General features: G+C 43.1%; 1 protein-coding gene across 1 annotated transcript in view; it reads right to left on the reverse strand.

The window, feature by feature from the left end:
* The window catches only part of LOC143805919 (cytochrome P450 2G1-like), a 49,161-nt gene extending 32,824 nt beyond the window's left edge, over nt 1-16,337 (reverse strand). Inside the window, exons 1-4 of the mRNA XM_077285678.1 lie at nt 16,099-16,337; nt 14,941-15,103; nt 9,557-9,709; nt 1,850-2,010 (exon numbers count right to left, since the gene is read on the reverse strand). Coding sequence (XP_077141793.1) covers nt 1,850-2,010; nt 9,557-9,709; nt 14,941-15,103; nt 16,099-16,278 — 657 coding nt within the window. The 5' untranslated portion in view covers nt 16,279-16,337. The remainder of the gene's footprint in view (nt 1-1,849; nt 2,011-9,556; nt 9,710-14,940; nt 15,104-16,098) is intronic.
* Nucleotides 16,338-22,822: the final 6,485 nt, after the last annotated feature.

The raw sequence follows: 22,822 nt of genomic DNA on the forward strand, positions 1-22,822 counted from the left end.
AAATATGTGGGGTCCACCCCATTTTTGGTAACTAGCAAAGGTTAAGCAGGCAGCTGAGAGCTGCTATTCTCAGTCTGGGAAGGTCCCTAGTTATTGGGCTTTTCTCAGCCTAAATATAGCACCCCGCAGACACCCCAGATGTGGAGCATCACATTAGATGCTACAATTCTGGCAATTTGCCTTGGCTCTTCCTGATGCCGTGATGAGTTGGCAATCGACAAATTTGCTGGACCAGGTCAGATTCGCTGGACTACATTAGAGCTTCATGAGATTTTATTTCTTTTTAATAAAGTATTGAACAAGAAAAAGTTTCGGGAGTGTTTATTTCAATAAATGTAATTTTTTTATGATTTTTTTTTATTACTGGGTTACAAATGGGGTTGTCTGATAGACACATCTCCATTAATAGCACCATGGATTGATGTCAGGTGTGCTTTTGTACGGATCACAGCTAACATCAACTCGAAATCCCATTACCAAGGAAATCGGGAAGAACGAAGGAGAAGTGCCAGATTTGGAGCATCTCATGTGATGCTTCACTTCTGTAGCCGCTGTGGGCTGGTATTTCTAAACTGGGAAAGGCCCAATAACAATGGATTTTCTGAGCCTGATAATATCAGTTCTCAGCTGCCTGCTTTACCATTGCTGGTTAATAAAAATGGGGGGACCCCACGTCCTTTTATTCACTTATTTATTTATTTGCTTACGACATGTACAATAAGTTACACATGCAAGAAACAAATTATATATCTGAAGGATATCTATCATCTACTTACTATCTATTATCTTTTCACATCTTTAACACATAAAAAGCAGTAATTTATTGAATGCATTTTATTCCTGTATGTGTCACACAGCCAATATATAAATGACATAGGGATCTGCATAGATTTCACAATGATGGTACACACATACACGAATGACCAACAGAAATCTACAAAGATAGTAAAAACGGACTGGTTCATGCATACTTTTTGTTGTTAGGAATACCTGCCATGGACACAATCATCCTACTCCAGTTTTCAGACTGCTCTGCCACGCTGGGTGCAGAGCTATCATGCACTTCGGTGGTGCGACTACACACGGCGGTGCCTCATGTGTGGAAGTGGTGAGTGATGCCTTGCCCAGTGTTAGCCAATGGTGGAAATGTATGCATCCTGCTGTACAGGTGAGCAGGGAGTGGATTGTTATATGTAGATTTGGGCTGGCTATGTAAGGCCTGCTACCAATTCAGTCCAGTGCTGTTTATTGAGTTCCCTTGTAGTGGTACGGTGAGTGTTTCCTGGTTGGGTTCTGGCTGCTTCTCAGTAGTTGCTAAAAGTCATTATGGATTATTCTTTTTGTCTATTGTCCCAGGGTTTCCATTTGTTTTTTTATTAGATTTTATGCTGCTAGCTTTGGTTTTACTCTTTTTACCTGACTCTACATCTTCCGTGTCACCAGACACCAGGTATCCTGCGACAGCAGTCTGGGAAGGGATCTGTAAAGCCCTCCTCCCCTTCTGGAGTGGGTGAAGAATATCCTGGCCTTTAAGGACTTGCCTAGCAGTGGTGGCTTGCGCAAAGTGCATCTGTGTCTGTGCTTTTGCTGGTTCGATGCAAGTACAAAGTAACTAGTCATGCTCATAATAATTTTGAAGTGGATGTGTGAAGAAGGGCCTATTACTGCTAATTTTTGCAAGCCCTGCCCCATTCTGCAGCTATATTATGAAAATGACCGTGACCTCTATTACTCAGACTCTGTTTCACAATTTTTTTCTATTTGTCAAAATGCTAAACAGTAAAAAAATTTCAATGAGTAAAAAAACCTCTGCTTTTCTCTAATTTATCAATTCTTCCTTAGTTCTCACCTGTCCCCATTCCGAACTAGCAATTGAGAGTGTGGCATACATCAATGACATAACATTCAGGAGCTCTGCATCCTCATAATCATGACGATTTCCAAACACAATGGCAAAAATAACGTTGCAGGCCGCTTTACTTAAGTAGTGGCGAGGTTCTATGAATGACTCTAGAGAAAAAAGAATGAAATTCATTAACAACTTAGATGTTTAGATACATTTCTGCCACCCAAATGTTCCAAAATACTATATAGGGATACAGACCTTTGCAAACTTCTAAGGAAAGGAGAGAACGACAATGCATTGTTCAAAAAGTCAAAATCAGCAAAGTGCCTCAAGCTAACAACATCACCAGTAGATCCACAAACAGACCAAAATTTGCCACCAAATGATGGCATGTAGAGCCCAAGCACGGGCAGAAATTCTATAAAATGTTTGTCGAATCAAGATTTTGGTATGAGATATCACAAAAAGTATTGAAAAAGTTTCAATCAGAAGGGTATAAAGTAAGAAAAGATTGCACCTCAAGAAGGAAGAAAATGGTCTTACTTTTGACACAGATAGATGGCTATCCTATTGGTCAATGTCTGACCCTTCAAAAGAGAACACAACATTGGATATCCTTTCTCATCAGTTAAGAATAGGGTTTTGGTTGGCTGTGCTTTGAGTATTGACGCAGAAGTTGTGGCTGATAATCCGTGTTATATTTCAAAAAAGGTTCAAAGAGTTACATATTAATTTAAAAAGTTGTCACCTAAAAACTCAGGTTCATTCTTTGTCATATAAGAAAGCAGGAGGCAAGGTCCTGGAAGACAGATATTTGTCACTCAGGTGGCTGGCCTCAGTGATTTAAGTCGGGGAAGAAAATGCACCAATAAGAATGAGTTACTGAGATGGTTTTTATTTTTACTGGATTTTGCGTCTGAGTTTTAGGAGTGACTAAAAAAGCCTGGGTGGGAAAGGTGGCTCCCATAATCCAGTCCAGGTTGTACATGCCTAATAATAGGCAGCTTAGTTAGCTCAGCAGGGTGTATTGTGCTGGAGTTGGGGAAAGACTGTTCATAGTGGATAGTCTATGTTAGAGGCAGAGATGTACCTATGACAGCAAGTTGGTGAGACCGTGTAATTTGTCTTGCTGTCTTGCTGTACCCAAAAAAAGGACTGTTTTGTTTTCATTTGTGCTGAAAAAGCTGTTTATCAGTTTTTGGAGCTAGAAAGTTTATGAAGGAGAATAAACTTTACTTTGTTTTGATAGCAAACTCTGTGTCTGTGTGTGTCCAAGCAGCTACCAGCTTACAGTTGGTAAGTCTGTTTATCCTAGCCCCTTAAAGGGGCTCATGTCAGCAGGATTGTGCACAGTAACCTACAGACAGTGTTGGTCGGAGCCGTTATACTGATTACAATGATATCTGGTGATGAAATCCGTCTTGTGGTTCTTGTGTAATCTTAATTTTCAGTTTTTAGTTAATGATATGCTCGTGCTCCGGGGCGGGCATGGAAGGGGGTAATTTATGTGGTGCTCTGCTTAGGTATTCATAATGCAGACTGCTGACAGGTCACTGATCCCTCACTGATCCACCCCCTAGTTTGCACAATGAATATCTGTACATACTGAAGAAGAAAAAACCTTCTGCAGGCAGGTGCCGGCCGTGGTCCCTGTGCTGCAGCATAATCACATGGTTAATGTCCTAGTAATAACTGTTCTTGATGTTATTGAGCAAGTACAAAAAAAAATCAATTTGAAAATGGCACCCGCCGCACCTGCGCAGTAGCAGCTATCGGTGAGTATAGAAATCCGATAGCTGCTATTGTGCTCTCGGCGATCTCTGTGAACTGCTACTGCGCAGGTGTGGGCATCGCCATCTTGGAAGAGGAATTTTTTTTTTTCTTCAGCAAGATGGCACTTCTGGCACCTGCGCAATAACAGCTATCGGATCACCTATATACATTGATTGCTGCTACAGAGCAGGAGCTGCGGGCGCCATTTTCAAATTAAGGGTTTTTTTGTACTTGCTCAAGAAAAGTTAATACTAGGACACTAAATATGTGATTATATTTCACCTGCCCGGAGAAGGGGTTTATTTTCAGTATGTATATATAATATGCACTATGTAAACGAGGGGGCAGGTCAGTGAGAGATCAGTGACTTGTCAACAGTCTGCATTATGAATACCTAAGCAGATCCCCAAAGCACAAGCATATCATTAACTCAAAACTAAAAATAAAGATTAAACAACAACCACAAGACGGATTTCATCAACTAAGTTATAATTTTAATCAGCATAACGGCTCCGACCTGACACTGTCTGTAGGCTACTGTGCACAATCGTGCTGACAGGTTCCCTTTAAGATAATGAAATACCAAAGCCTTAGAACTACTTGTAGTGAATATCTCAAGTTTCTCAAGGCATGTGAACTAGCAAAATATTAAAATAAGTTTTTCCAAATAGTGAATGAGAAATAAAAGAAATATCAAAAATAATTTCTTTTGGGTTGTCATTTCCCCCAAAAATTGGAATAAAAATAGATCATTCAGAAAGTATTTGGACACCAAAATAGTATCAGTAAAAACTGAAGCTCATCCCATAAAAACATCTCTACAACTCTGTTGACCAAAAAATAAAAATATTATGGGTCTCAGAATGCAAGGATTGAAGCCACATTTTATCTCTGCAAGTTTTTTGTGTTTTTTAATGTAGTTAAACAAGCAAAAATATTGTTTTACTGTACAGTGCCTACAAGTAGTATTCAACCCCTGCAGATTTAGCAGGTTTAATAAGATGCAAATAAGTTAGAGCCTTCAAACTTCAAACAAGAGCAGGATTTATTAACAGATGCATAAATCTTACAAACCAAAAAGTTTTGTTGCTCAGTTAAATTTTTATAAATTTTAAACATAAAAGTGTGGGTCAATTATTATTCAACCCCTAGGTTTAATATTTTGTGGAATAACCTTTGTTTGCAATTACAGCTAATAATCGTCTTTTATAAGACCTGATCAGGCCGGCACAGTTCTCTGGAGTTATCTTGGCCCACTCCTCCATGCAGATCTTCTCCAAGTTATCTAGGTTCTTTGGGTGTCTCATGTGGACTTTAATCTTGAGCTCCTTCCACAAGTTTTCAATTGGGTTAAGGTCAGGAGACTGACTAGGCTACTGCAACACCTTGATTTTTTGCCTCTTGAACCAGGCCTTGGTTTTCTTGGCTGTGTGCTTTGGGTCGTTGTCTTGTTGGAAGATGAAATGATGACCCATCTTAAGATCCTTTGTGGAGGAGCGGAGGTTCTTGGCCAAAATCTCCAGGTAGGCCGTGCTATCCATCTTCCCATGGATGCGGACCAGATGGCCAGGCCCCTTGGCTGCGAAACAGCCCCACAGCATGATGCTGCCACCACCATGCTTGACTGTAGGGATAATATTCTTGGGGTCGTATGCAGTGCCATCCAGTCTCCAAACGTCACGTGTGTGGTTGGCACCAAAGATCTCGATCTTGGTCTCATCAGACCAGAGAACCTTGAACCAGTCAGTCTCAGAGTCCTCCAAGTGATCATAAGCAAACTGTAGACGAGCCTTGACATGACGCTTTGAAAGTAAAGGTACCTTACGGGCTCGTCTGGAACGGAGACCATTGCGGTGGAGTACGTTACTTATGGTATTGACTGAAACCAATGTCCCCACTGCCATGAGATCTTCCCGGAGCTCCTTCCTTGTTGTCCTTGGGTTAGCCTTGACTCTTCGGACAAGCCTGGCCTCGGCACGGGAGGAAACTTTCTAAGGCTGTCCAGGCCGTGGAAGGCTAACAGTAGTTCCATAAGCCTTCCACTTCCGGATGATGCTCCCAACAGTGGAGACAGGTAGGCCCAACTCCTTGGAAAGGGTTTTGTACCCCTTGCCAGCCTTGTGACCCTCCACGATCTTGTCTCTGATGGCCTTGGAATGCTCCTTTGTCTTCCCCATGTTGACCATGTATGAGTGCTGTTCACAAGTTTGGGGAGGGTCTTAAATAGTCAGAAAAGGCTGGAAAAAGAGATAATTAATCCAAACATGTGAAGCTCATTGTTCTTTGTGCCTGAACTACTTCTTAATACTTTAGTGGAACCAAACAGAATTCTGGTGGGTTGAGGGGTTGAATAATAAATGACCCTCTGAAAAAACTTTTCCCAATTTAAAAAAAAAAATAAACAAAGAAATAACATTCTTTTTTGCTGCAGTGCATTTCACACTTCCAGGCTGATCTACAGTCCAAATGTCACAATGCCAAGTTAATTCCAAATGTGTAAACCTGATAAATCTGCAGGGGGTTGAATACTACTTGTAGGCACTGTATATCTCCAAAAACGTACTGAATACTAATCTATGGAAACAGTAATTGAGTATTTTTTACCGCAAGGCGAATGTCGTAACTACAAGACTGAAAAAAACAATGATGAACTTGATGTGTTTTGTTCTTCAATTCTGTCCCACTTAATTTTTTTCACATTTTCAGTAAACTATATGATAAAATGAATACTTTAGTTCAAAACTACAACTTGTTCAAATAAAACAAGACTCGTATGGCTGTTGTTGATTTAAGAAAATAAAAGTTATGACTCTTATAAAGAAAGAAGTTAAAAACAGAAATCAAAAAAATGAAAAATTGGCCATGTCTCCAAGAAGTTAAGTAATCTGTCTTATTTACTTAGCATGATCCGCTACAAAGCTAATTTATTAATACTGTAGATAGTCCAAACTTTTCTTGTAATCTTACCAGTCTTCTTTTGCTTCTTTAACCCCTTCCCGACCCATGACGCCTATGCGGCGTCATGGAATGATCGCATCCCTGCAGATCGGGTGAAAGGGTTAATTCCTATTTTACCCGATCTGCAGGGAGAGGGGGAGTTGTACTTCAGCCTAGGGGGGGGTGGCTTTGCCCCCACGTGGCTACGATCGCTCTGATTGGCTGTTGAAAGTGCAACAGCCAATCAGAGCAATTTGCAATATTTCACCTATGAAAATGGTGAAATATTGCAATCCAGCCATGGCCGATGCTGCAATAGCATCTGCCATGGCTGGAAATCATGTTCTGGCCCCCCCCACCGCCCCCGATCTCCTCCCCAGTCCTCCGTTCTGTCCGGTACCCCCCTCCGTCCCCCTGTTCGCTCCCCCGTGCTCCTGTCCGCACCCCCGTGCTCCTGTCCGCTCCCCCCGTCCTCCGATCCCCCCCCCTGTGCTCCGATCCACCCCCCCACCACCCCCTCATACTTACCGATCCTCCCGAAGTCGGTCCGTCTTCTCCCTGGGCGCCGCCATCTTCCAAGATGGCGGGCGCATGCTCAGTGCGCCCGCCGAATCTGCAAGCTGGCAGATTCGTTACAAGTACATTTTGATCGCTGTGATAGGTTCTACCACAGCGATCAAAATAAAAAAATAATAAATAACCCCCCCCTTTATCACCCCCATAGGTAGGGGCAATAATAAAATAAAGAAAATATTTTTTTTTCTTTTTCCACTAGGGTTAGGGTTAGAACTAGGGTTAGAACTAGGGGTAGGGTTAGGGGTAGGGTTAGGGGTAGGGTTAGGGGTAGGGTTATGGCATGTGCACACAGAGCGGATCGGCCGCGGATCCGCAGCGGATCGGCCGCGGATCCGCAGCGGATCGGCAGCGGATCGGCTTTATACTTGACTTATACTTCCTGGTCTGAACAGAAGACTTTTCAGCAGTCTCATTATCATCACATACAGCAATATAATGAAAGCTAACATCTCTATTTACAAGATATAGCAAAGGATCCATCATTCACACTAAGGAAATGTAACAACTACCCCATTCCCTCTCCCTTCTCAATGAATTTTGAACACACTCATTAGATGCTTCAATACACAGGATAGATCCATTTCTGTTTATTGTATCTGTAGATACTAGCAGGTTCTTGGAGAATCAAGATATATAAAACGTAACTTTTAAAATAAGCTTTAAAAAGTGCAAACATATAGTGCAGACAAAGTGCTGGTGCAGACAACAATGAAACACAAAACAATAGCCAATAAAATGCTTACACTGCCCCAATCTCGCATACAGAACCAATTCTGGTCTCTATATAGTTAGATCAATACGAAAGTACAATACTCGTCAAGGGTTTACTGTACTAGCCCACAGGTATCCTACCCATAGATAGTTGATCAGGCTGACCCAAAATACTCCCAGATGGTGGTGGTCCATTACCACAAAAGAAACTACACACTATCCAAAATATACAAAGATTGGGAAATGACTCTTATATAACCCCAATATTTGGGGTGTAGTTTTCACAGTCCGTATGATCTCCGTAATGGTGGCAGTATTTTTTCAACGATATGCTTCATATAAAGAAATGCAAGACACTAAAAATATAAATCCTTAAACACCAGAATTCCCATAAATACAGCTAGAATACAACTATACCATTTCCCACACAGAAACTCTTTGGGGTATATGTCCACGTCAGCTGTTATATGGGATTTATGTATAAATCAAATCATTTTATACTCATCTGCCATTTCTTGGTTACTTTCCCAGTCTCATGCAGGTTGAGTTAAATCGAACTTTCTTGCGGCTTTCAAGTAAATCCGCATATTTTCTTTCAGGTCATATTTATTAGAGAATGCCTCCCAACGCGTTTCATCCTGTATAGACTCATCAGGGGATTATGGCATGTGTTCAGTTCAAATGAGCAATCGCTAGCGTACCTTCATCTTATGCCTTATATCTAGTGTTCACCGGCGATGACGCGCACATGTCTCCACCGGCATACAGGGCCACGTGTTTCCGGACGCCACATACTGGGCTTCCGGTTTGTTAGAGCGCGTGCACATATCTGCCATATAAAATGGACTGAGATTGGACAGCGATGCGCAGACTGGCCGGTGGCTCTCCTGACTCGAGTGCCACAGCTGCATAGAAATACATGAATCTGCCGGTGGCTAACCCATGCACTGCATTCCAATCTCAGTCCGATTTGTATGACCATTTGACTGCGCCCTTAGTCTAAAAAGCATCAGAGGACTGTGAAAATTGCAAGATTTCGAACTTATATTCTTAATTTAGATTGTAATATAGTAAAAATGTAGACAAAATTTTATATATACATATATCTATATATTTAACACAGAAACCCAATTTAAACAATTGGACATTTTCTAACGGCACATTGACTTTAAACAATCAATAGATTTGGCATGTGCCTCCTAAAGCTTCATTAGAATGTCTAAAGAGAAGTCCAGATTGGGGGAAATAATCTGAGTTAACAACAAAATTGGGATCTTTTATGCTTTTAGTTCAAATCATTAGGACTTGCTCTTGATTCAGGACTTTACAACAAAATAAATGGGAAATTAGGTTGGGTTCGTTCATTAACTCTTTGAGTACTGTCATTTACTGCTCTCCAAATCTAGAATAGGACACTATACAAAAGAGAAGAAAGAAGTTCATCCTCCCTTTTGATTTTGATACAAATCATAATAGTTAAAGATGTCAGCACTAAACAACCCAACAAATGTGTCTCAGTGTATCTTTTCGCCAATACAAATACTTTTACTAACAAAGCCTGGACGATAAATGCTTTTGTGGTAATCTACAAAGACGTACTCATTTTACTCACTGTTCATGATGTGTATCTTTATGTGTATAAATGTTTTTTTTATAGTATGATTTTTATTTAAAAATTAGATTTTTGATAATCTTGCTATCGCCTGTAACAACCTTTTGCTTTCTTGAATTCCGTCACAAGAAACAGAGCTTCTTCCTGAATCAGATCCTCCACTTTAGTTTTTCCCATGCCGAAATCTCGCAATGTGGAAAGAGAAAATTTACGAAGGTCTCTCCATCTGTCCATGTTACTTGTGAAAGTAATTCCTGGAGGGATGAAAATATTCAGAATGGATTTTGTTTTAGAAATTGACATTGATGCAAACAAATAGCTTCACCAACTACATCAACTACAGTACAAAGTGTTACTTTTTAGCCGTTTCATTAGGTTGTTGTGGAAAATTTCTTTTTAGTTATGTATGCACCTCCGTAGAAAAGTCTAGCACAGGAAAATGGCTTAGATAAAATATTTAGTGCAGTTGCAGGGACAGGACACTAAACAAGAAACCATCTAAGCGTACACAGACCCATGGATAGAGATAACTGACTATATAGAAGTTTGAATTTTGTCAGATTTAGTTATCTTTAGCTTGGAAAATTGACTAAGAATAAATTCTGCAAAAATCTAATCCACTGGGAAGTAGTGATGAGTGTGCTCGTTACTCGAGTTTTCTGAGCATGCTAGGGTGTTCTCCGAGTATATTGGTCGTGCTTGTAGATTATGTTTGTGTCCCTGCAGCTGCATGACTAAGGGCCCCTTCACACTGTGCAATCAAAGTCTGAACGAGCGTTCGATTTGTGACGTTTATCCGTCCTCGTTCCGAGGTTGCAAAGTGTGACATGGCGTTACGATTTGCGACGCAGCCCAGCATCGTACGATGTGAAAGAAAGAGCAGAACTTTCTTTCGTCGTAAATGTCTCGCTGTGGCGGTCGAAATCGTAGTATGTGACGGCGGTCATACGAGCTCGTAATGCGACTACGTGGGTTGGGCTTCCGCATACCTGTCTCCTGATTGGGCGTGACGTTTTAGCACGCCCATGCTGGTAATACGTCACGCTCGGAGTCGTAGGACTATGGCGGTGTGAAGGGTAGCGTACGATTGCGACGCGTGACGTTCACATCGCAACTACGTCAGAAAAAGCGTTAACATCGTAGAGTGTGACCGCTGGCTACGAGCTCGTACTGCGATGTCGAATATGACGCAAATGCGTCGTAATCGTAGCAGAATCGACCAGTGTGAAGGGGCCCTTGCGGCTGCTAGACAGCCTGAACACATGTGGGGATTCCCTAAAAACAGGCATTCCCTGCATGTGTTCAGGTTGTTTAACAGCCGCAAATCATGCAGCTGCGGGGATACAAAAGTAATCTACGAGCATGCCCAAGATACTGGGAGAACACCCGAGCATTCTCGGAAAACTCACGTCACAAGCACAGTTGCTCATCACTACTGGGAAGTGGTTAAGATAAATTTTATATTCACTTCTCCTCAGCCCTATACTTCTTCTACCACCACAAGCAGGGGCGGATTATCAGAGGGTCAATATGGGTGGTAGCCCAGGGCCCAGTGGTGTGGGGGGGCCCTGGGCTACCGCACAGATTGACCCGCCTCTGATAATCCGCCCGAGTGTGAGAATGCCTGCAGGCATTTATGTGCCCCCAGACCCGGTGGGCAGAGAGAGGGGGCCCGCATCGGGCCCCTTCTCATCTGCTCACCGGGCCCCTTCCGGCACTGCAGCGGTTTCCTATTGACGTGCGGGCGCGTGCCTGCACGTCAATAGTTAACAACAGCCGCCAGCCAATTGGAGGCTGGCAGCTGAAGTCGGCCGCAGCACACACGTCGCCGGCGTCTGACGTCATTGTCAGTCGCCGGCGAGTGTGCGCTACTGAAGGGAGCTCAGCGCCGGGAACGCTGGTCAGGTGGGGAGACTGTTTGGTTTTTTTTTGTTTGTTTTATTGATATGCTAACGGACGGTGGACACACGTGGGGCAATGCTGGAGACACTGGGGCTGATTGCAAGAGACACTGGGGCAGATTGCTGGAGACACTGGGGGCAATGCTGGAGACACTGGGGCAGATTGCTGGAGACACTGGGGGCAATGCTGGAGACACTGGGGCAGATTGCTGGACACACTGGGGGCAATGCTGGAAACACTGGGGCAGATTGCTGGACACACTGGGGGCAATGCTGGAGACACTGGGGCAGATTGCTGGACACACTGGGGGCACTGCTGGAGACACTGGGGCAGATTGCTGGACACACTGGGGGCAATGCTGGAGACACTGGGGCAGATTGCTGAACACACTGGGGGCAATGCTGGAGACACTGGGGCAGATTGCTGGAGACACTGGGGGCAATGCTGGAGACACTGGGGCAGATTGCTGGAGACACTGGGGCAGATTGCTGGAGACACTGGGGGCAATGCTGGACACACTGGGGGCAATGCTGGAGACACTGGGGCAGATTGCTGGAGACACTGGGGCAATGCTGGAGACACTGGGGCAATGCTGGAGACAGTGGGGCAGATTGCTGGAGACACTGGGGCAGATTGCCGGAGACAGTGGGGCAATGCTGGAGGACACACTGGGACAGATCGCTGGAGGACACACTGGGGCAGATTGCTGGAGACACTGGGGCAGATTGCCAGAGACAGTGGGACAATGCTGGAGGACACACTGGGGCAGATTGCTGGAGACAGTGGTGTAATATGCTGGACACACTGGGGCAGATTGCTGGACACACTGGGGGCAATATGCTGGAGTCAGACACTGGGGCAGATTGCTGGAGACACTGTCTGGGGGCAATTCTGGACATACTGGGGCAGATTGCTGGACATACTGGGGCAATATACTGGACACACTGGGGGTAATATGCTGGACACACTGGGGATAATATGCTGGACACACTGGGGGCAGGACTGGAGGCATGGGCAGAATGTAGACACGGGCATGATTGGAGACACGGGGCAGAATGAAAGACATGGGGCAGGATTGGATCATGGGGCAGGATGGATACGATGGAGACAGATGGGGCAGGATGGGGAGATCATATGGGGCAGGATGGATACTCATGAGGGCAGGATGCGAGAACATATGGCTGGAGCCAGGAATGAGACACACGGGGCCAGGGTGGGGAATATTATTACCATAGGGGCTAATTAAGGGATATTATTACTGCAGTGATGTATTCTATTTTTTGAGTATACTGTTTTAAATGGGGGGGGCAGTCCTGTTACTGTGTAGAGTGACACTATGTCGCCTTTTTTTCTCCATGTGGTGTAATGTAGAAGTGTTGAAAAATTAAGTAATGTGTTCTGCAAGCGGAGCTCTAGATAACTGTGTTATTTCCTGCAGAGACGAGTCTTGGCTGGAAGAAATGATGACGGTCTGTGCTGGATGAAAGATGAAGGACTTCACCTAGAGACGTCACTGGTGAGTCAGTGTGTTACCTATACACTGACACTATACACTGTATACTATATACAGAGGTCCTGTGTATAATGTCACCGGTGATCTCTGTATCACCTCTACACAGACACTGCATACTAAGTACAGATCTCCTGTGAATACTGGCACTTATGGTGATAGTATTGTGTTTTTTTTATTACTGATCAGTAGGGTTGAGCGAAACGGGTCGTTCATTTTCATAAGTCGCCGACTTTTGGCAAAGTCGGCGTCTCATGAAACCCGATCCGATCCCAGTGTGGGTCGGCCACGTGGAACGCGAACTTGGCGCCAAAGTCGCGTTTCGAATGACGCCTTCCCCGCCATTTTTTTGAGCCAATTAATTGTGGGCAGCGTGATGACATAGGTTCCGGCTCCTGCGGCATCATAGTGCTATGTTACGTTTTCGGACGTAGTAATTTCCGGAGTCAAAAAATAACATATGCCTTGCCACGGAGGGGAGAGAGAGAGAGAGAGAGAGAGAGAGAGAGAGAGAGAGAGAGAGAGAGAGAGAGAGAGAGAGAGAGAGAGAGAGAGAGAGAGAATAAAAAAAAATAATTTCATTGACATACATTGGGTTTCGTGTTCCGGGTCCGGAACCCGACTTTACAGTAGAATCGGCCGATTCCATACGATCCGACATCCGAGAAGGTCGGGTTTCACAAAACCCACCTCGATCCTAAAAAAGCTAAGGTCGCTCAACCCTACTGATCAGTATTGTAGTATTCAGTCACTATGTGGTGGTAATATGTGGTCTGGAAATGGTGTTGTGGTATTTGTCCCTTGAATGTGCTATTTGGTCACCAAGTGGTGGTAATATGTGGTCTTGACATGGTGCGGTGATATTTGTTCCTTGTATGTGATATTATTCGATCACTGTGGTTGTAATTTGTGGTCTGGTCATGGCGCGGTGGTATTTGTTCCTTGTATGTGATATTATTGGTCAAAATATACCTAAATTGTATTGCAGATTTTAACAAATATTTAATAGGTTACAGTAGAGTAGGGCCCGGCCATTTTTCTGGAATAATCTGGTTCGGGTATCACATGACCCCCGTCACATGACCCCCGCCACATGACCCCCGTCACATGACCCCCGTCACATGACCCCCGTCACATGACCAGGGGAGCCCCACAGTGTCTGAACAGCCCGGGGCCCTGGCTACCCTTAATCCACCCCTGACCACAAGTCCTCTGATCAGTTCTTCCATCTTCTCTCTTCTATTGTCTATTTTCTTCTCATTACAGAACTCTGAGACTTCCATTCTGTGCAAAGCCCTATACAGTCACATGGGGCACTACTTATGTCATCTACTTTCCTAAAACAAGAGGAAGACAAAATTGGAGCCTTTGGAGGACCAGGTGGCTGCTGGTCAACCTTGATGGGGGCCAAAAATTGGCGATTATCATAGTTTGATTTTTTATCCTATTACAAGCCTCAAAAAGGTGTCCCCCTATTAGAAATTGAATTCCTAATTAATTTTAATTTTTAGGAATGTTTATAGCATATTTGATCAAATTAGAATTGACTTGGTCATCTCTACAAATGAACATGGGCAAAGTATTGTATAAGAAGTATGTAATAAAAATAATCATGCATATTGGTGGTGCGGACATTTTTAGTACCCCAATCTATTCTCTATGAGAGGTATCCTCTGGGAATTTCTTCAATTTGACTGCCAAAACATTGGCAGCTCAGTACATAAAGGCGGCATGTGGACTTCCAAATTCTGTGAAATGGTAGACAAATCGGCAGAATTTTCTCATATGCCTTGTGTCTTGTAAGCAGAGAGGTTTAAACTACAGACATCAAATAGTTTGTGGGTGGAACCATAGAACTGTTCACATAACAAATGTATAATTTTGTATACACCAAAAAATTGAAATTAGTTTAGACTTTGCTAAAGAGCAATTAGATAGTAATCTTTTTCCTCAATGGATCTTGATGATCTGGAAGAGCACACATATTCCAAAACAGATGCTCCTCTGCCATCTAGCTACACCATTGCTGCCTCTGAACACATTGGATTAAGGAAATAATGACAAACTACTCACCATAGTTTTTGTAGTCAAGATCAAAGCAAAAGACATCACCTCGGGCTAAGAAATCATCCCCTCTGTCCACATAAACTTCTTTCACAGCTTTGAATCCCGTTACCACAATGACTGGTCGGGAACCCAGGTAGACGGTGAACACTTCTCCATATTTCTGAGTAATCTGGATGGAATTCAAAAATAGATACTGTTATGTCAAAGTAATCTGCACATTCCTCAAAACTTGAGGTTCTGGGGATGAAAAATAACACTGTTGTAATGCAAGTAAACTGTTTTAAGCTCTGTGGCTTATTAGCTAAAATGACAGCAAGATCTTTCTTTACATGAGATTCTCTTCTCCAGGTGGTACTACAGGAAAAGGGTGATTGCAATTGAAAGTCAAGAGTGGATGCTAAAAAGCAATTCATTTACAAATTGTCCATCTCAACCCGCTATATCTCCTAAGCCTACATTAAAAAAAACCCTATGGAGTTAGTATAAACCCAATTTCATTTCTAGTTTGGTCAGGGGACAATTCCATAAAGGCAGAAGACTACTGCACCAGTCCATATGCTATCCTGCAAGAATTGACTTGATTCTTGACTATCCCAATATTTCTTTTGGTACTAACTAGGGATGACCACCTGTGGAAGTTCGGTTTCTGGTACACGACCGAACTTTAGTCCAAAGTTTTGAAAACTCCTTGAAATCAATGGAGTTTGGAATCTCTCTTTCCTCTCCAAACTCCCAAACTGTAAAATAGACTTTAAGGAGAAGTCTGCGTTCGGTGTTCAGCACCGGACAATACTGGGTGTCCGGTAAGAACCTCGAACTTTACAGCTCGGATGTGCTTCTACTAAGGTGTCTTCTGCTGATGTAAAGGTCAATATTTTGACATTGCAGAGTTAAAGGTAATAATTGACTCTATGTAATTGGAACATAAAAATAAAATAAAATACAAGATATACCCCCAAACTAATTACTGTCAGTACAATAACGGTGCCAGGTATTGTGCCGTAATCTTTTGCCTTGGGTAGTCATGATGCCATTGTTGGTTCAAAGATGGCAGCAGCGATTGGCTTTTGTCCCTGCTGCTGATAAAATAGCGAGTGCATACTCAAGGCAAATATAAGTTTAACTAATTAGTAACAAGTTGATCAGAGCTTGGTAAACACTTACGTTCAGCAGAGATTTCACTATGCCCCCTTTGCTTAGCTGTAGTAAGTTTCCCACTATTGGCAGTGGGGTAGGTCCAGGTGGTAAGTTTCCTTTTCTCCAAAAATGCATAAAGCTTAAGAATAAGATGAGACAAGATACCATCACTGTAAGGAGGAGAGTAACATCTTCTAGTAGGAACATCTTGGCTGCTGATAGTTCTTTTCTTTTCCCAAATAATACCTCTGAAGACAGATTGTTCTTTTTAAGGACACGTTACTTAATTACAATAAGTTTATGGGTGGGGAAGGTGTTGCTCAATCTCCCCTGCATTCTATAAATGTATAAATTATAAAGATTTGAAATGTATGGTTTATAAAGTATGGAGTTCCTTTAGGCATGGGAGAGACAGTTCAGCCTGCAACTGAACACTATGTGCTGACGTCTTGCAAAAATACCATTGCCAAAAATTAAGGCCCATAGCTGCAGGTGCTCGTTTCTTTGCTTAAATCCCATACGTTATAGTGTTTAGTCATTTAGCTAATCTCCTGAGAGATCTTCTTTTACGACCTTTATTGCAACAAAGAATACAGTGGTAAATATAACAGTCATAAAGAAAGTAAAAGTATTTAAAGTTTTCAAGTTTATAAGTATTTAAGTTTTTAAGTATTTAAGTTATCTATCCACAGGACAGATAACTTACTGATCAGTGGTGGTCAGACTGCTGTAACCCACACCAACTGGCACAACACTGAGTTTTTACTTATCTTGAGGTTAGATGATAAGGTGTTATCCACAAATCACTGTATGTCAAGTAGTAAATGCAAGAGAGAAAAAAACGGTGGCTTACTTGGATCTCCTGACATACATGGATGGACACTGATCCCCTGAAGCCTTCTGGACTCTCTGAGTGACTAAACCATCTTTTAAGTTAAGTATATTGTGGCATGTCTATACTTGCATGTTTCTTTTGCCATGATGAAAGCACACCTGTGCCCACTCCGCAAGCCTAATTTGCAACATGTCCAGACTGCGTTGGCCCAGGCTATGCAAAAGGACATACTGCACAAGAGCTCGTCGCTGATGTTCACAGCTAGGGTTGAGCAAGTTTTACTTTTTTAGGATTGAGTCGGGTTTCGCGAAACCCGACTTTGTCAAAAGTCGGGTAGGGTGAAATCGGCCGATTATTGTGAAAAGTCAGGGATCCAACTGAAACATGAAACCCAATGCAAGTCAATAAGGAAGCAAAGTCGGCAGTGAGTGGAGGACAGGAAAACACCTACAGTGCCCAATTTAATGCCAAAACCATCAATTCTTGTTACTTAACCCCTTAATCCCATCTGACGTACTATCCCGTCAAGGTGTCCTGGGACTTAATTCCCAGTGACGGGATAGTACGTCATACGCGATCGGCCGCGCTCACGGGGGGAGCGCGGCCGATCGCGGCCGGGTGTCAGCTGCCTATCGCAGCTGACATCCGGCACTATGTGCCAGGAGCAGTCACGGACCGCCCCCGGCACATTAACCCCCGGCACACCGCGATCAAACATGATTGCAGTGTACCGGCGGTATAGGGAAGCATCGCGCAGGGAGGGGGCTCCCTGCGGGCTTCCCTGAGACCCCCGGAGCAACGTGATGTGATCGCGTTGCTCCGAGGGTCTCCTACCTCCTTCCTCGCTGCAGGTCCCGGATCCAAGATGGCCGCGGCATCCGGGTCCTGCAGGGAAGGAGGTGGCTTACCGAGTGCCTGCTCAGTGCAGACGCTGGTAAGCCTGCAGCCCTGTCAGTGAGATCGGTGATCTGATAGAGTGCTGTGCACACTATCAGATCATCGATCTGTGATGTCCCCCCCTGGGACAAAGTAAAAAAGTAAAAAAAAAAAATTTCCACATGTGTAAAAAAAAAAAAAAAAAAAAAAAAATCCTAAATAAATAATAATAAAAAAAAAAATATTATTCCCATAAATACATTTCTTTATCTAAATAAAAAAAACAAAACAATAAAAGTACACATATTTGGTATCGCCGCGTCTGTAACGACCCAACCTATAAAACTGCCCAACTAGTTAACCCCTTCAGTAAACACCGTAAGAAAAAAAAAAAAAACGAGGCAAAAAACAACGCTTTATTACCATACCGCCAAACAAAAAGTGGAATAACACGCGATCAAAAAGACGGATATAAATAACCTTAGTACCGCTGAAAACGTCATCTTGTACCGCAAAAAACGAGCCACCATATAGAATTATCAGCAAAAAAATAAAAAAGTTATAGTCCTGAGAATAAAGCGATAGCAAAATAATTATTTTTTCTATAAAATAGTTTTTATCGTATAAAAGCGCCAAAACATAAAAAAATATAAATGAGGTATCGCTGTAATCGTACTGACCCATCGAATAAAACTGCTTTATCAATTTTACCAAACGCGGAACGGTATAAACGCCTCCCCCAAAAGAAATTCATGAATAGCTGGTTTTTGGTCATTCTGCCTCACAAAAATCGGAATAAAAAGTGATAAAAAACGGTCACGTGTCCGAAAATGGTACCAATAAAAACATCAACTCGTCCCGCAAGAAACAAGACCTCACATGACTCTGTGGACCAAAATGTGGAAAAATTATAGGTCTCAAAATGTGGAGACGCAAAAACTTTTTTGCTATAAAAAGCGTCTTTTAGTGTGTGACAGCTGCCAATCATAAAAATCCGATATAAAAAACGCTATAAAAGTAAATCAAACCCCCCTTCATCACCCCCTTAGTTAGGGAAAAATAATAAAATTAAAAAAATGTATTTATTTCCATTTTCCCATTAGGGCTAGGGTTAGGGCTAGGGTTAGGGCTAGGGTTGGGGCTAAAGTTAGGGTTAGGGTTAGGGCTAGGGTTGGAGGTAAAGTTAGGGTTAGGGTTGGGGCTAAAGTTAGGGTTAGGGTTGGGGCTAAAGTTAGGGTTAGGGTTTGGATTACATTTACGGTTGGGATTAGGGTTGGGATTAGAATTATGGGTGTGTCAGGGCTAGGGGTGTGGTTAGGGTTACCGTTGGGATTAGGGTTAGGGGTGTGTTTGGGTTAGGGTTTCAGGTAGAATTGGGGAGTTTCCACTGTTCAGGCACATCAGGGGCTCTCCAAACGCGACATGGCGTCCGATCTCATTTCCAGCCAATTCTGCGTTGAAAAAGTAAAACAGTGCTCCTTCCCTTCCGAGCTCTCCCATGCGCCCAAAAAGGGGTTTACCCCAACATATGGGTTATCAGCGTACTCAGGACAAATTGAACAACAACTTCTGGGGTCCAAGTTCTCTTGTTATCCTTGGGAAAATAAAAATTTGGGGGGCTAAAAATCATTTTTGTGGGAAAAAAAAAGATGTTTTATTTTCACGGCTCTGCGTTGAAAACTGTAGTGAAACACTTGGGGGTTCAAAGTTCTCACAACACATCTAGATAAGTTCCTTGGGAGGTCTAGTTTCCAATATGGGGTCACTTGTGGGGGGTTTGTACTGTTTGGGTACATCAGGGGCTCTGCAAATGCAGCGTGACGCCTGCAGACCAATCCATTTAAGTCTGCATTCCAAATGGCGCTCCTTCCCTTCCGAGCTCTGTCATGCGCCCAAACAGTGGTTCCCCCCACATATGGGGTATCAGCGTACTCAGGACAAATTGGACAACAACTTTGGGGTCTAATTTATCCTGTTACCCTTGTGAAAATACAAAACTGGGGGCTAAAAAATCATTTTTGTGAAAAAAAAAGAATTTTTATTTTCACGGCTCTGCGTTATAATCTGTAGTGAAACACTTGGTGGTTCAAAGCTCTCAAAACACATCTAGATAAGTTCCTTAGGGGGTCTACTTTCCAAAATGGTGTCACTTGTAGGGGGTTTCAATGTTCAGGCACATCAGGGGCTCTCCAAACGCAACATGGCGTCCCATCTCAATTCCAGTCAATTTTGCATTAAACAGTAAAATGGCGCTCCTTCCCTTCCAAGCTCTGCCATGCGCCCAAACAATGGTTTACACCCATATATGGGGTATCAGCGTACTCAGGACAAATTGCACAACATTTTTTGGGGTCCAATTTTTTCTCTTACCCTTGGGAAAATAAAAAATTGGGGGCAAAAAGATCATTTTTGTGAAAAAATATGATTTTTTATTTTTACGGCTCTGCATTATAAACTTCTGTGAAGCACTTCGTGGGTCAAAGTGCTCACCACACATCTAGATAAGTTCCTTAGGGGGTCTACTTTCTAAAATGGTGTCACTTGTGGGTGGTTTCAATGTTTAGGCACATCAGGGGCTCTCCAAACACAACATGGTGTCCCATCTCAATTCCAGTCAATTTTGCATTGAAAAGTCAAATGGCGCTCCTTTCCTTCCGAGCTCTGCCATGCGCCCAAACAGTGGTTTACCCCCACATATGGGGTATCAGCGTACTCAGGACAAATTGTACAACAACTTTGGGGGTCCATTTTCTCCTGTTACCCTTGGTAAAATAAAACAAATTGGAGCTGAAATAAATTTTGTGTGAAAAAAAGTTAAATGTTCATTTTTATTTAAACATTCCAAAAATTCCTGTGAAACACCTGAAGGGTTAATAAACTTCTTAAATGTGGTTTTGAGCACCTTGAGGGGTGCAGTTTTTAGAATGGTGTCACACTTGGGTATTTTCTATCATATAGACCCCTCAAAATGACTTCAAATGAGATGTGGTCCCTAAAAAAAAATGGTGTTGTAAAAATGAGAAATTTCTGGTCAACTTTTAACCCTTATAACTCCCTAAGAAAAAAAAAATTTGGTTCCAAAATTGTGCTGATGTAAAGTAGACATGTGGGAAATGTTACTTATTAAGTATTTTGTGTGACATATCTCTGTGATTTAAGGGCATAAAAATTCAAAGTTGGAAAATTGCAAAATTTTCAAAATTTTCGCCAAATTTCCATTTTTTTTACAAATAAACGCAAGTTATATCGAACAAATTTTACAACTATCATGAAGTAGAATATGTCACAAGAAAACAATGTCAGAATCGCCAAGATCCGTTAAAGCGTTCCAGAGTTATAACCTCATAAAGAGACAGTGGTCAGAATTGTAAAAATTGGCCCGGTCATTAATGTGCAAACCACCCTCGGAGCTTAAGGGGTTAAGCTTATCAATCATAATTTGCCTAATAATAATAGTTAGGCATTGAAAATTGGGGGTCATTTGGCTAAAGTTTTGGGGGGGTAGGGCTGGCTCAAGTTTTCCGTGGGCCCAGGAAACACGGACTACATCATGGCGGTGGAGCAGGGAGAGGTAAGTATTTCAACTTTGCAAGTGCGGTGATCCTGAGCAAGCAGGGGGGCACACTCGTTCGCATTGGCACTGGCACAGGGCCCCTCAAAGTACGGCGGTGTGTTCGACGGCGGGGCGCCTCCCACCGGCAGAGACACTTTTGAGTACTATGAGGGGCCCTGTGCCAGTGACGTTGCCAACGAGTATGCCCCCCCACCTGATGAAGGAGCCTGCACTTTCATTTGCACCTTCCTCTTTGTCCCCGTGTAAGGTGGTATAGTATGCGGGAAGGGGAACCTGACTCTCAGCAGGGTCAGATTCTGGCTGTGTAGAGTGCAAGGGGGATGTAGTGGTCTGGGTCAATGTACCAGCAGACTCATCTAGCAGTGGCTGGGCAATGGGCAGGATGAGGAGGAAGCACAGATACAGGCCCAAATAATAAAGTGGGCTAAATGCAGTTCGAAATTGGTAACAGGAGTAAACTGGCGGCATAGCTTTGTTCAGTGGAGAACAACAAGCAGCGGCAGACACCGTTAGTAGGCCCAACCAAACAAGTAGGCCAAATGCAGTTTAATATCTGATATCGGCTGAAAGCCTGAAAATTGAAGCTCAGCTTTGTTCAATGGAGGAGAAAAGCAAGGAGCGGCAGACACCGTTAGTAGGCCCAACCAAACAAGTAGGCCAAATGCAGTTTCATAGTTCATATAGGCTGAAAGCCTGAAAATTGAAGCTCAGCTTTGTTCAGTGGAGGAGAAAAGCAAGGAACGGCAGACACCGTTAATAGGCCCAACCAAACAAGTAGGCCAAATGCAGTTTAATATCTGATATAGGCTGAAAGCCTGAAAATTGAAGCTCAGCTTTGTTCAGTGGAGGAGAAAAGCAAGGAGCGGCAGACACTGTTAGTAGGCCCAACCAAACAAGTAGGCCAAATGCAGTTTAATATCTGATATAGGCTGAAAGCCTGAAAATTGAAGCTCAGCTTTGTTCAGTGGAGGAGAAATGCAAGGAGCGGCAGACACCGTTAGTAGGCCCAACCAAACAAGTAGGCCAAATGCAGTTTAAAATTGGTTACAGGGGTACACAGGCGGCATAGCGTTGTTCAGCGGAGGACGATTGTAAGGAGTGGCGCAGACAGACTTAGTAGGCCTAAAATAAAAAAGTAGGCTCAATGCAGTTTAAAATTGGTTACAGGAGTATACAGGTGGCATAGCGTTGTTCAGCGGAGGATGACTGTAGGAGTGGCAGACACAGATAGTAGGCCCAAAAAAGTAATAGGCTAAATGCAGTTCAAAATTTGTAACAGCAGTAAACTGGCGGCATAGCTTTGTTCAGTGGAGGACAACTGTAAGGAGTGGCTGACACAGTTAGTAGGCCCAAATAATAAAGTGCGGTAAATGTCTGCCAAAACAATTTTCAAAAATAAACAGGTGGCATAGCTACGTACAGGGGTGGGCTCCTTTGCTGAGTAGCAGACAGTGGTAGCTGAGGGG

Source organism: Ranitomeya variabilis, chromosome 2 (genome assembly GCF_051348905.1).
Source record: "Ranitomeya variabilis isolate aRanVar5 chromosome 2, aRanVar5.hap1, whole genome shotgun sequence".
In the NCBI taxonomy this organism is placed as follows: Eukaryota; Metazoa; Chordata; class Amphibia; order Anura; family Dendrobatidae; genus Ranitomeya; species Ranitomeya variabilis.